Source organism: Rhineura floridana, chromosome 3, assembly GCF_030035675.1.
Source record: "Rhineura floridana isolate rRhiFlo1 chromosome 3, rRhiFlo1.hap2, whole genome shotgun sequence".
NCBI classification, from domain to species: domain Eukaryota; kingdom Metazoa; phylum Chordata; class Lepidosauria; order Squamata; family Rhineuridae; genus Rhineura; species Rhineura floridana.
Window position 1 is genome coordinate 123,409,274 of NC_084482.1, and position 15,170 is coordinate 123,424,443.

Genomic DNA, 15,170 nt, shown 5'->3' on the forward strand with positions numbered 1-15,170 from the left:
CTCACGCTAAGCCGGAATGTGCTGTATTAAGTGCCAATAAGCTGTTGCACGAAAGCTGTGTGCATCAGTGGCACAGAAGATTGGGTCATGCTAATTATGACACAATTGAGAAAACCCAGACTCATAGCGAGGATATGAAATTAAAGCGGTGTGAGCAAGTATATGAGTGCGATGTGTGTTACAGAACTAAAGCCACAGTGGCACCCATAAATCAAACAGCAGAATGCACGACAACTGCACCATTTCAGTTAATACATGTCGACTTATCTGGACCATTGCAGTGTTCAAAGGGGGGTGCTAAGTATTTCATGGTTGTGGTAGATGATTTCACAAGGAATTGTCATGTGTACTTGCTGAAGAGAAAGGATGAGGCAGATACAAAATTACGCTTGTTCATAAAGAGAGTGGAAACACAACATGGGGTCACAATAAAACGCATACGCTAAGATCAGGGGGGTGAATTCACGAGCCAAGCTTTGCAGGAATTCATGGAAAGCAAGGGAATAGCCCAAAACTTCACGGCTCCGTTTTCTCCGTTTTCTAATGGGGTTGCGGAGAGGAAAAACAGGTCTCTTCAGGAATCCATGAGAGCCATGTTGGGAGATTCAAACCTAGATAACACGTTTTGGGGAAAGTGTATCCTGTATGCTGTATATATTCAGAATAGGTTGTTACACAGAGTTCTGGGAATGTCTCCCTATGAGAAACTAACGGGAAAGAAACCACGGATAAAGCACATTGAGCGGTTTGGGGCTAAATGTTGGGTTCACGTTCCCAAGAATAAAAGGCGTGGTAAGCTAGCACCTAGAGCCCAGAAGGGACATGTACTGGGCTTTCAGAACGCCTATCACAGGGTCTGGGTGCCTGAGCTGCAACAAGTGATTCTTAGTCGAAGCATAAAAGTGTCAGATCAAGAGTGGGATCAAAGTCAGACTATACATCTAAATGGGTCACACGATATACATGCAGTAAAACAAGAAGACATACAGCCAGGTCCTAGCGCAGAAGAAGAAGTACTGCAAATGCCATTAAAGGATGCATTAAACGAACTCATTTGGGGGAAACATAAAACAAAGAAAAGAAAGGCTGATGATGTGTCATTACAAGATAGAGAAGTACCAGGAGCTAGTGCAGGCAACAGTAGCACAAGGGAAACTGAGTCTCAATTGCCCTTAAGACGCTCTGAGAGAGAGAACAAAGGGAAGCCGCCTGATAGATTCACAATAGGCCTTATCACAGGCCAGGGGGCATACACTGAACAAGAAGTAGATGCAGATACATTGTACATGACTTGTGTAAAACCAAGATGTAATGAATAAAGTAAGCCTAGAATCTGAAAATGTAAACATGTAAAAACAAAGGATGTAATCTATATTAAAACTGTAATCTATGTTAAAGGGAATTGAAACTTCTGTGAGAAACAGGTGGGGGCTGTTGGGCTCTCAGGTTATGTGTGTGTTCCTCACAGAGAGGAAAGCAACGGACAAACCTGCTCTTATGGGGTTAAGTTGGTTGGGAAGAGTGCCAAGGCCATCGATGGCAGCTGTGCCATCACAAGGGCACTCTTATCTACATAAGGCTGGAGAGAAACCGAAAGGACGTGGGGGTGTAGTGTTTATGTGGAAGAAGCTGGTTGTAACTCTAAATGTCTCAGTAAAGACTCTTAAAAGAAATCATTGCCTGTGACTGGATCTTTTCTATACCTGAACCTGCTTTTGGTGTTGTATTGGACCACACACGCACTATCGCAGCGCGACAGAATATTGGTGCCAGGCAAATACCTCCCTTTGTCAGAAGGTGGGGACTCTGACACTGGCCTTCTGCAGGTCTCCTGATTCCCAGCTATTTAGGGCTTTACAGGTTACAAAACTAGCACTTTGAACTGCACCTGGAAACAAACTAGGAGCCAGTAAATATATTTTAGCACCAGCAAAATTTGCTTAGTTTCGTGGGTCCCTGTAAGCAGTCTGGTCACTGGAATCTGAGCCAGCAGAAGTTTCCAAATGTTCTTCACAGGTAGGTCCAGTTACAAACATCACAGCAATCCAACCTGTTTGTTACCAAAGTATGCCTAATTGTGACAAGCTTCTAAGAGGCGGTGCAGCTGGCATACCAGTGTTGAAGAACAGTACTTTGTGCCACAGATACTACTTGGCACACAAAGTCAATCACTTGCTATTGATTTAAGAGCATCTACCAATTTCTGAACTGGATCCTTAGAAGAGACTGCAGTCCCATCCAGAGCAAGCCAACCACCATCCCATTTAAACTATTTGTCAGCAGTCTGGATCAGTCGAACTCATCAGCAGTACTTCTGTCTTGCTGGGATTAAGCTCCAACCCACTACCAAGTCTAGACATCTGTTCAGGACATCCGTTGCTACATCTAAATTAGATGAAAAGTAAAGCTGGGTGTCATTGGCATTCCAACACCTCACTCCAAATCTTCAGACTTCTAGTGGTTTACTCCATAGCTACAGATGCCACCCAACCCCAACCCCCGCCACACCACTTTCTGTGACTTGCCTCTTCTATAGGAAACATAGAATAGTAGAGTTGGAAGGAACCTATAAGGCCATCAAGTCCAACCCCTTGCTCAATGCAGGAATCCAAATCAAAGCATTCCCGACAGATGGCTGTCTTGAATGCCTTGTGTTGGAGAGCCCACTACCTCTCTAGGTAATTGGTTCCATTGTTGTATGGCTCTAACTGTTAAGAAGTTTTTCCTGATGTCCAGTCTAAATCTGGCTTCCTGCAACTTGAGCCCATTATTCCGTGTCCTGCACTCTGGGACGATCGAGAAGAGATCCCGGCCCTCCTCTGTGTGACAACCTTTCATGTACTCGAAGAGTGCTATCATATTTCCCCTTAGTCTTCTCTTCTCCAGGCTAAACATGCCCAGTTCTTTCAGTCTCTCCTCATAGGGCTTTGTTTCCAGTCCCCTCGTCATCCTTGTTGCCCTCCTCTGAACCTGTTCCAGTTTGTCGGCATCCTTCTTGAAGTGCAGAGACCAGAACTGGACACAGTACTCAAGATGAGGCCTAACCAGTGCTGAATAGAGGGGAACTAATACTTCACGCAATTGGAAACTATACTTCTGTTAATGCAGCCTAACAGAGCATTTGCCTTTTTTGCAGTCACATCTATTCAGCTTGTGATCAACGACAATTCCAAGATCCTTCTCACATGTCATATTGCTGAGCCAAGTATCCCCCATCTTATAACTGTGCATTTGTTTTCTTTTTCCTGAGTGTAGAACTTTGCATTTATCCCTGTTGAATTTCATTCTGTTGTATTCAGGCCAATGCTCCAGCCTACCAAGGTCCCTTTGAATTTTGTTTCTGTCTTCCACGGTATTAGCTGTGCCCCCCAATTTTGTATCATCTGCAAATCTGATAAGCAGTAGTGGAACAGAAGCATAATGTCTTCAACTCCCAATCCAAGTAGGGTTGCCAGATTCAGGACCTGAGACTGATCCTGTATCTTTAGGAGAAGAGAAAGTCAGCCAAGTGCAGGTGTTCTTGCAACTCTGTAATGGGAAAAACCACAGGGGAGAATTCTCCCTTCCCCCTGCACAACTTTTAAAGATACAGAAGACTTCTTGGAGGCTGCAACTTGGCTGACTTTCTCTTCTCCTAAAGATACAGGATCAGTCTCAGGCCCTGAACCTCGCAACCCTAAATCTAAGTAGTTCAGAATATGATGGTTGATGGTATTAAAAGCTGCTGAGTGGTTCAGGAGAATCAACAAGATCAAACTTCCTGTCCTCCTTCCAGTGTAGGCCATCTACCAGGGCAATTAGATAGCCTGTGTCATCCAGGAACATCAGGAGCTTCACCAGCAGCTCAAGCATCTTATCCCAAAAAGGAATGTTCACAACCGATAGTGGGAACATTGTTCTAGGCCCAGTGAGTTTTTAACAAAAGGTCTCACAGCTGCCTTAAAGGTATATAACATTGTGCCAATAGGGGATCCCCCCCCCCAGGGTTCCCAAGTTCAGGACCTTCTCCCAAAGATACAGGATCAGTCTCAGGCCCTGAGCCTGGCAACCCTAACCACCACCCCCAAGCAAATACTAGCTCCAGAAGAGGGGTTTTCAAGATTCTGGCAAGGGAAGAAAGGGTTAATTTTCCCTCCACACCTGCTTTGATTCGATTAACTAAGCAGGTCTCCCCCAGCTGATATAATTTGCCTTAAAAACCAAGCAAGCCTACATGTAAAGATGCATCACATGTGCACTTTGGCCCTATGACTGCAGTGTGGATGCAATGGTGGTGAAAGTGTAGTCCTTTGCCACTCTCACCACCAAGTACAATCTAAAGTGAGCTCTAGCTCATATTTGACGCATCATGTTTGATCATATTTGGCACATGTCTTTCTTCACTTACATCCTACTAATTTATCTCTGCTGCTCCATTTTTCCAAGCTCTCTGGTGTACCAGAAAGCCCTCCGAGAGTGCTTAGAGGTATCACAGCCACCATTTGGGTCATCTCCATTTTTTAGAGATTGACCAGGAATACCTGCCACAACTGCTTCAACAGGAATATGTTGTATCAACTGTAACCTTCCACGGCTGTCAGGAAACAGTCAAGATCCATCAGCCAACCTAACTCTCCCCACAACCCTGCAGAGGGAGAATCTAGAGAACTGTTGGCACACCGATGAACCTATTTGTTCACTAAGTTTTCAGACTGGTCTTAGTTTTAGGTGGTCATAAAACATGGAAGCATTATGGGTAAGGGTTATCTCCTACTTTTTGCATTAGAAGAGCATATTGTTGCTGTATGGCCCTGAGTAAGTGATTGCCTGGTCCCTCACCTATACTATCAGGGTAACAGTTCATCTGTAGATAAGCAGAGGCCTGAAAGACCATGTTTCCTGTATCTTGTTATGGAAACACAACTGAAGGCTGTAGGCTGCCAGGAGAGAACAGACAAAATATCTCTGGCTTCATTCCATTTTCATACCTGTTTTGTGAGAGGTGCCCTGCACTGTGACATCACTGGGCAAAATTGACATTCAGTGCATCTCTTGCTGAATGCAAAGGACAGAGATTCCCAGGGTTGTAAGATAAACTTTATTTTGGATATTATGGGCTGAATCACATTTGTAAGATATTGCAATTTACATTACAGCAGCTCTCAATGCTCCCGCTTCCTCTGTTTGCCAGGAGACCTAAATTGTATATTGAAGACACATGATAACATTTTAGGAATTTCTATTGCCCTGCAGTTTCCCTTTTCAACAAAGGCATGAGAGTTGCTGGTGTATTCAGTATATTATAGACAAATTACTATTATAATTATGTAAGTAGTAAGAACAGCACAACACTGAAAAGTCAACAGAAACTGTGTCATTTTCACCAGATGCTGGAAACGCAGCTCCAGCGGAATGTACTAGAAATAAAGACAGTTGGGAGCATGGATGATCCAGCCCGTTGCAAGTTCAGCAAACACTGTTTTACTCCTCCCCCATCTTCCCATGTAGAGGGAGCAAGAGGCCACTGGAGTGAACGTGGACTGTATATGCATGCCTCTCCACTGCCATCCAAACTGCCTCCTCCACAGTGTGAGTAACCTATGCTCTGGAGAGCAAGTAATCTATATCAAAGTGAGAGGGAGGCCTGAAAGAGGATGAGGAGGTGGGCATGGTCCTATGAAGTCACCCATTTACTCTAACCAAGGAAGGGGAGGAAAGCCAAGCTCTAGTAGGGGTCACCAAAGTGCCTGCCAGTACCCCCTATGGAGCCCTTGAAAGGTCTCAGTAAATATCCCCTCAAAAAACCACAACGCAGGAGGGATTCTTTGCTGTTCCTGATCAGTTCCTGTTTGTGGCAGCTTGGCTTCTCCTACATTCAACATACCTCCTTAAACATACCCACATTTCAATGGATGCCAAGATTGACAAACAGCCTTCCCTCCCTTCTGTTCTGAACAGAGGAGAGGTGCCCATCCCATTACATGTGCTACACCTATCATTAACTGAGTTGTGCCCTTGAAATCCTAAAATAAGTATGCTTTTAAGCTGGATACAATTGTTGAACTTTATTTTTGTAACTTATTTTGTATAAATAAACCTGACTTGACATTTGAACTGGAATGGAAAGCAGTGTTGTGGAAAAAAAATTGGCCTATGATAATGAATTTACAAACAAAGTTTAACTTTAGAATTTTCCATGATTTTCCATTCAGGCCTTGCCTACCCTAGGGAATGTTGCAGACAATTTCCATTGTTGTGAAAGCTCTCAGCTTATATGGATTCTAAACCTGTTCCAAGGTCTGGATTCCCACAGCACTTCAAATGCCTGGGTACATTCCATATCCTGTGCCAATATTGTGCTATCAAACCCAGTATTTTTTTTAAATCCATGAGCCTTTTTTGTAACCCTTTCTATATTCCTTGCCTTCTGTTTTTCAGAAGCCACGCTTCCAAAGTTATTTGTACAGTCACAACCGCTACAAACACTTTTAAAAGGCTACAAGCAAATCCTTTTGTAATTGCCTTCATTAAAGAGCTGGAATAACAATAAACACCATTACTACTGCAGAATGGATTGAATAGATTTGTCCATCCAAATCATACATTTGTTTGGTATATACACATAGAAATAGAGTTGACACTGGTGGGCAGTACAAGACCCCTTCAGTGGGCACGAGTAAGAAGAAACTAATACCTGGATGAGAAAATACAAAGCATGCTAAAATTTCCACTGCTGAGGAAATCTGTTCCACAGAGCCAAAACAATTCACACGAAGATGGACTGTGCCCTGATCCTTGCACATATGACAGGCAACTTTGGTAACTTCAACACCATGTATTTTTCTTGGAGAACAGGAGGGAAATTGGATGCAATACTGACTACATCTTTACAGCCATCAAACACCTACATAATGAAGTTATTGTGGTCAGCTTACTACCTCTTACAAAAATGTAAGGCAGACAACAAGGTAGTAGTTACATGTATGGGGTGTGAACTATTGTTCTTTACCCAGAAATGGACAATATTCCACTGCAGCACAAAAGAACGGCAGTTTACACCACACAAATCTTTACATCCACAATGATTAGGTTATGGATAAAAGTCTGGTACCACAAAACATTCAGAAAGACGTGAAGAAATGCTAGGCTATCACACGTAGAAAAGATCTTTGCTCTGAAGCTTGGGGCAGACCATTTGTTGTTTCCAGGAAACTCTGGTGAGTAAAACCTTAGTATGCCTGCATGCTAATTCCTATGAAAGCCCAGAAAGTTCATACAATATTGGACAAGGAAGTTTATGTTACTAAGATGAATACAGAAGCCCAGCCTAGCTCTGAGGTGTTAAATGTCTCATGAGTCATAACAAAGATATGTTGAGCCCAAAGGGATCAAGTGCAGAGGCTACAATTCAGCATCACTCTCCACAACTTCAGTTTTGTTTGCTTAAGAACCGGACAAGTGTACAACATGGCCCCAAAAACCACCAAAGAGTAGATGACCGATTTTGGGGCAATCCTGAAGCCAGAAATAGCATTTTACTTGCTAGTCTAGAGACAATGGATTCCTCTCCTTCCTTTTAAATCAAAATCTTGGAATGCACTAAAACATTTATTTTGATTTCAGTTTTTAAAAATAGTTCCCAACTGCCTACTTTCTTTTCTTTTGGCTCACTGGCAGGAGAACCAGCATTACCCCTCCTTCAGAGGCAGGCCCACCAGCGAGAGAAAGAGGCAGAGTTCTAGCAGAAGGGGAGTGCATTGGGAAGAGGCTGGCAGTAGTCAGTGCTTCCTCTTTGGCATGAAACATTGTCCAGTTTCCCTTCTCATGGAATTACATGTCAGGAACAATGCCAGTTATATAAAGTTATGGCGGACCAAGTAACAGAAGGAACAGTGTCAAGGTCAAAGTGAGCGAGGAAATCTGAGCTCCAGAATAAAGAGAGTTACAAAATGATTTTTGGCTGTTGTGCATAAGAACCTCTGGCTGGACCTTCTTTTCCCCAGGTTGCTAGAAAGGCAGAAAGAGAAATAGTGTATTTATTATTTCATACATCTTATTTCACTGCCCCCCCCAATACCATATCCAGCTGCAGGATGTCCCCTCCTTCACAGCTTTTTGTACTATTCAAAAATTGTTATAACCTGCTCTGGGACCTTTGGGTGAAGAGTGGGTAATAAATGTTAACAATAATAATAAATAATAATACTTGAAGATCTGAGGACCTCCCTTGAGAGACAAATGGGACAGCTTGTTTCCTCAACTTTCTCTCACAACAGAATAAGCTTAATTGACACAACTTTGTTATGCAAACCATTTGTTTTATAGACATGTAACAAATATATTTGATTCCAGTTATGCTATAGACCAGGCATGAGAAACCTGTGGGTCTCCAGATGTTGCTGAATGACAGCTCCCATCATCCCTGACTGTTGGTCATGCTGGCTGGGGCTGATGGGAGCTGGGAGTCCAACAACATCTGAAGGGCCACAGGTTCCCCACCCCTGGTATAGATTAAGAAGAGGCTGGCTGTGTGTCAGACTGATACAAATTGTTCATACCCAATACATTTTTGCAGTGAAAACTGTGCTGGTGCCATCTCCCTGGATGTTTAGGGATGGTGTAAACTGCAGTTGCTCCCAACTCTCCATATTCATCTGGTTTGAGTTCATCTGAGACTGAATTGCACTTTCTGTAAAGCAGAGAGCACAGAGAAGATTGTGTGAGAACCTGATAGCATACATAAAGTCAGGGTACACATTCTGGGTCCTGGAGTAGGGGTTCTGGTCTTCAAGCATCAAATGTACAAAACTGGATAAATTATTATAAGATATCCATGCATTCATTCCTGGCAATGGCTTGGGCAGGAGCCAGCAGATCTTTTCTGCTACACTTTGGCTGCGCAGACATCTACTGCGGGGATAGGAAACTTCAGGTCTGGGGCCGAATGCAGCCCTCCAGGGCTCTTTCCAGCCCTCATGACTCGCTCTAGGCCACACCCCTCACCAGCCCTGCACTGAGCTCTCCTTGAGTGCTTTTCCCTGACTCAAATGTGTCTCTGAAGCATACTAGTGCCTCTTGCTTGTCTGGATGAAGACATGTGCTTGTGTAGGTGTGCGTGGGAAGCTCCTGACTTTTGCATGGCTGGAATACAGCCTACTGAATAAAGATTAGAGGTTGCCCACAAGAGAATGTAGCCCTTGGGCTGAAAAAAGGTTTCCCCACCCCCACTTGATCTACCATTTGCTTGATTTTTGAGATGTGCTCGATTGCCGAAGCCTTTTGGCAATTAGCCCATTGCAAGTTACTGCTTTGGTCTTCATGATTTACCTGGGCTGCTGTTTCCATGCAGTGGGGGAGTGTGCAGGAAACACAGACTAGCCAATGTTTTTCAGGAGCATGGATTTTCTCCCTTTCAAAGGGGAGAAGTGTTTGGCCAGAAAAGTGCCCAAATCTTATCTGTGGGGGGCATGAAAAACTTATCCATAAATAGAATGAAATATAAACACGTGAGACAAACATTTAACCAACAAGTTCTGGTTGTTTATTTGATGTCCTCTCGAAGCTTTCACAGCCATAAAATATTTAAATCTTAATAAGGCCTAACATTTTAAAGAATGTGTTGACAACAGATGATAGCAGGGAGGTATTGGACACAGGAGCCACAGCTGATTTTATCCCCAATCTGCAGAATCAAAGACCTGATGCTGTGATCTATTGAACTAGTTAGAATAAATAAAATTATGAATGCCCAAGTGATAATTAATAGGGAATGGGGAACCTGTGATTCTCCAAATGCTGCTAGACTCCAACTCCCATCAACTCCAGTCAGCATGGTCAATAGAAATGATAGGAGTTGCATTTCAGTAACATCTGGGAGGGCCACAGTTCCCCATCCCTTGCTTAATGAACAACAAAAAACACTAGGAGAAACCTGATGGATCACAGTAAAGATCTTCGTAGCTCAGCATTTTGTTTTCAACAGAAGACAGATTCCTCTGGAAAATTCATAAGGCATGAAGGCAATAACTAGATCAGGAACCCGCAGCCCTCCAAATGCTACTAGATTCCAACTCCCATTAGCCCCAGCCTAGTTGGCCATTGGACAGGAATGATGGGAGCAACATCTGGAAGGCCATAGGCTCTCCACCCGAGCCAGATGCCTGTCACCAACATCTCTAATACAACCTCTAAACATGGATCTTTCTAAATGACTAACAATTGGTTTTTTGTTTATGAATTTCTCCAATCCTTTTAAAAACTCATAATCTTGAGCATCTTAGATGAAAGGCAGGATTTAAATGCCATACATGCATAAATATTCTGTATATATTGCATGAAGTACTGTGTTTTGTCTGTCCTGAATCTACTGTCAAATCAATCTAATGGGGGAAACGTTAAATTCTAGCATTATGAAAAAGAGGAAAAATTATTGGGGCTAGATAGATTAAGGGTCTGGCAGTATAAGGCAGCCTCATATGTTCATATGCACTTACTTAGGCATGCACTGCTGGCAAAGGCATCAAGGATTTGGTCACAGTCCTCCTTTTGATTGCCACTGTCCTTGCAGGAACACCACAGTGAGACCTCATTACTGGAATTGCTGATGTAGTTTGGGGTCATGGGTGTACCTATTTCAAGTCCAAAAAGACAAAGAGTCAGAATTTGTTCATATGGAATCCCAGGTCCAAGGAGATGAGACACAGAACTACCAGACCAGGCGCCCATAATATTATATCTAGCACCCAATTCAGCATCCCGAGAATCTCAACCTTCTTAATAAGGGTTTCTTATGTGAAGTGACCCTGTGCTCCAGACTGGAGGAAGGGCAAGGTATAAGAACATAAGAACATGAGCCTGCTGGATGAGGCCAGTGGCCCATCTAGTCCAGCATCCTGTTCTCACAGTGGCCAACCAGGTGCCTGGGGGAAGCCCGCAAGCAGGACCCGAGTGCAAGAACACTCTCCCCTCCTGAGCCTTCCGGCAACTGGTTTTCAGAAGCATGCTGCCTCTGACTAGGGTGGCACAGCACAGCCTTCATGGCTAGTAGCCATTGATAGCCCTGTCCTCCATGAATTTGTCTAATCTTCTTTTAAAGCCATCCAAGCTGGTGGCCATTACTGCATCTTGTGGGAGCAAATTCCATAGTTTGACTATGCGCTGAGTAAAGAAATACTTCCTTTTGTCTGTCCTGAATCTTTCAACATTCAGCTTCTTTGAATGTCCACGAGTTCTAGTATTATGAGACAGGGAGAAGAACTTTTCTCTATCCACTTTCTCAATGCCATGCATAAATTGTCTAATAAAAAAAAACAAAAAACAAATTAAATTAACAAAAACACAAGCATTCTGTTGCTTTGGCCAGCCAAATGCTTCAAAAGCAGGGCACAAAGGGGATAGTGATCATGTTTTGTTCCCAACATCTCTCATAATCAGAGGTGCACTGCTCCTGGATATGAAGATTCCATTTGGTTATCATGGCTAATAACCACCTAACAGAAGGAACTACCTGTAGTGTTGCTCTTCCAACTTCAGAATGAATGTGAAAACAGAACAGTATCCAGCTGCATTGGTTTGTCACACAAGGAAAATGAGTCAAGTCTTCAGGAGGGGATGAGCTTTAGGCGTTTCCTACCATACAACTGAAGGCCACAGTCAGAGGAGCTTGCGCTTGTCCCCACTCTCTGTTCCATGCACCTTGAAAGCATAACCTTTCATACCTTTTCCACTTGGTATGTCATAACCCTCGTCAACCTCCCAGTGAAGTCCTCTGGGCCCAACACATACCAATCATCCCCATGTAAGCCTCCAGGCATGCAGCGTGCTTTTGCCGAGAGCAGCCATCTGAAGATGTGCCTGAAGGATTGCAACGCTCTTGAAAGTCAGCTAGCCGGGATCTGGTGGAAGACAACTAATCAGAACAAGTCCCTTGCAGCATATGAGTGAGTTACTTTTACTTTGAGGCACAAAGAATGTAAATACTCTGAGATCTGGGACTCCTACTTGGAGTACACCATGTGGGGCTCTTCTGTAGCCTATTCCCTCCCTTCTCCTTCCCTATCCGACCCCCTCTGTCCCAATTTATTTATTTTTATTCTTTCCCCCCCTCTTTTTAAAAACATACGTCTGATTTTCTTAATGGTATTATGATTTGACATGTTTTGCTGCTTTGTTCTCTCCCCCTTTTATTGTTCATGCTTATTACTTATATTGTTACAGAAAAATTTAGGGGGAAAATAAACTATGCATTTAAAAAACCTAACAGAACAAGGGATTTCTTTACTTTCACAAGGCCCCACTGCAGCAACACCCGCAGGACGTGGAGCTGGAGGAGCTGCTCTAGACACAGCACAAAATGATGCTCGCACGCTCTGACGGGTTAGGAGAGACCCCGCATGGAACCACAATGAGGATGCGAGCCTGAGAGAAGCTGAGGTTGGACTTCTCCCCCCCCACCTCTTCCTCCTCTTGCTGCTGCTGCTGCTGGCCTCCCAACTAGCCGGTGCAGACAGAGATGCTGGCGAGGAAGATTCAGAGGGGCCCCCCTCGAAGGCAGGTCCTCCTGGCCACGGGACCAGTCACTGGAGCTATGTAGACAAGGAAGAGTGGGCCTCTGATTTTCCCTGTTGTGGGGGGTCACATGCAGTCCCCCATCAACATCAACACGATGACCACCCTCTTTAGCCCCCAGCTTTTAATTGTTGTAAACCGCCCAGAGAGCTTCAGCTATGGAGCAGTATACAAATGAAATAAATAAATAAATAAATCCCGTCCTGCTCTCTGATAACAACCTGCGTCCTGGAGAGATGCTTCGCCTTCAGAACAATAGACACACAGGCCGGCCAAGGTTGAGTCCTGGAGCCTCGCAGCCGGCAGGGGCTCACCCCCCACCCCCGAGAGGATGGAGAGGCAAGAGAAATGGTGGCAAGCCGCACCAGGGGAGCAATAACCTTTTACCTGCTTCTCACCCTCCTCCATGGTCAACGTAATTTCAGTTTTCTGACACTTTCACAGAGCGGGGAGGGTGGCTTACAAGCCTCCCTTGGTGAATTGTGACTTTTATACTGTGTTTATGTATACGTTTACGTATATGGATATTGTTTATGTATTTTGCTTTGTAAATTAATTTTATATGTTTTTATTGTACCTTCTGTATTCTATTGTAAACCGCTTTGAGATCTTTTAGATAGTAAGTGGTCTGTAAATGGAAATAATAAAATAATAATACTACCCCACGGCATATTTTACTCATTTGTCCTGTACTTAATAAGGTAAACTAAACCATTTTTATGGAGAGCCAAGCAAAGTCATAGATCATCATAATCTCGGAGTAATATCTGAGGAATGGGCAACTGATGACCCATGGCCTATATGGCCCCTGAAGTCTGCTAGCAACTGGTGGTTCTATAAAAAAATAGAAATGGACTGCCTTCAAGTCGTTCCCGACTTATGGCTATCCTATGAATAGGGTTTTCATGGTAAGTGGTATTCAGAGGTGGTTTACCATTGCCTCCCTCTGAGGCTAGTCCTCTCCAGCTGGCTAGGGCCTGCTCAGCTTGTCACACTTGCACAAGCCCGACCCTTCCTTGTCTGCTACTGCCAGCTGGGGGACAACTGGGCTCCTTGGGACTATGCAGCTTGCCCACGGCTGCACAGGCGGCAGGGCACGTAACCCCTGAGCCACTCACTGTGGGGGTGATCTCTAGCCAGCCCTTTACACCCAGGAGCCACGAGCGAGATTTGAACTCATAGACTCTGGACTCCCAGCCAGGCTTTCCTCCTCACTGTGCTATACCAGCTTGGTTCTATAAAAAATGCCGTATAAAACAGACACTTCACATTTTAAGATATCTCACATATGTTTTATGTAACAGGCTCTCCATAAGGGCAAAGCCCCTACTGAGTATGTGGCACCCAACTTCATTATGGAGCTGACCACTCCTGGCTCACAGACATCCACCTGGAGAATAAAGTACCTCTAAAGTATATAGAAATTGTCCATCCCTGATCTAGGTGATACTTCTACAGACATATTAACATTAAAATGTCTGTAGACAAGCACTATATAAATTGTTAGGAATTATGGGTAAGTATTATTTTTTATTTGTTTCCTCTTTTACTTCAACAAGCATATAGTACACATTAGGGTCTAGCTGCAAGTGTGCCATAAAACTTATAACTTACTATGCAGCCAGCAACGTATCCTCTAGATCCTTGCCATTCTTGGCTTATTAAAGCTTGCCAAGGGGGTTTGATCGAATGGATCCAGGGTGTGGTCAATGCATCATTGCAGGAGGGAGTGGTTCCAGCCACCCTGAAAGAGGCGGTGATCCGAGCGCTCCTGAAAAAGCCCACCCTGGACCCACTGGACAATTACCAACTGGTCGCAAATACCCCCTTTTTAGGGAAGGTGATTGAGAGGGTTGTGGGGCAGCAATTGCAAATACTCTTGGATGAAACAGATTATCTTGACCTGTTCCAGTCTAGGTTCAGGCCTGATTATGGGATTGAATCGGCCTTGGTCGCCCTGATGGATGACCTTTATCGGCAGAAGGACAAGGGGAGTGCAACCCTGTTACTCTTACTTGATCTCTCAGCAGCTTTTGATACCATTGACCATGGTATCCTTCTGGGCCGACTTGGTGAGATGGGTATTGGAGGCACTGTTTTACAGTGGTTCCGATCGTATCTCCAGGGTCATTTTCAGAGAATAGCATTGGGTGATTTTCTTTCGGCCCTCTGGCAGTTGTGCTGTGGGGTGCTGCAGGGTACCATCTTGTCCCCCATGCTGTTTAACATCTATATGAAGCCCTTGAGAGCGGTCATCAGATTTGAGGCAAGGTGTCAGCAGTACGCTGATGATACCCAAGCTCTATTTCTCTGTAGCATCTGAATCGGGAGAGGCCATGCAAGCCCTGGACTGCTGCCTGGACTCGGTGGTAGGCTGGATGAGGGCCAATAAACTGACTCTGAATCCTAGCAAGACGGAGGCGCTGTGGGTTGGTGGTTCCCAAGTTCAGATAATTGGTCAGTTGCCTGCTTTGGGTGGGGTCGTACTCCCTCTGAAAGAGCAGGTTTGTCGTTTGGGGGTGCTCCTAGATCCATCTTTGTCGCTAGAGGCTCAGGTGACCTCAGTGGCTAGAAGTGCCTTTTACCAGCTTCGGCTGGTAAGACAGATGCGGCCATTTCTGGAC

General features: G+C 44.3%; 1 protein-coding gene across 3 annotated transcripts in view; it reads right to left on the minus strand.

Annotated features, from left to right (window-relative positions):
- Nucleotides 1-5,054: 5,054 nt before the first annotated feature.
- Nucleotides 5,055-15,170, minus strand: part of GFRA3 (GDNF family receptor alpha 3) — a 29,833-nt gene continuing 19,717 nt past the window's right edge. For all 3 annotated transcript variants that reach the window (XM_061617671.1, XM_061617674.1, XM_061617673.1), the window contains 4 exons: nucleotides 11,764-11,873; nucleotides 10,473-10,607; nucleotides 8,538-8,668; nucleotides 5,055-7,986 (listed from right to left, as the gene is read on the minus strand). In XM_061617671.1, the coding sequence (XP_061473655.1) occupies nucleotides 7,843-7,986; nucleotides 8,538-8,668; nucleotides 10,473-10,607; nucleotides 11,764-11,873 (520 nt within the window). In that variant the 3' untranslated portion in view covers nucleotides 5,055-7,842. The remainder of the gene's footprint in view (nucleotides 7,987-8,537; nucleotides 8,669-10,472; nucleotides 10,608-11,763; nucleotides 11,874-15,170) is intronic.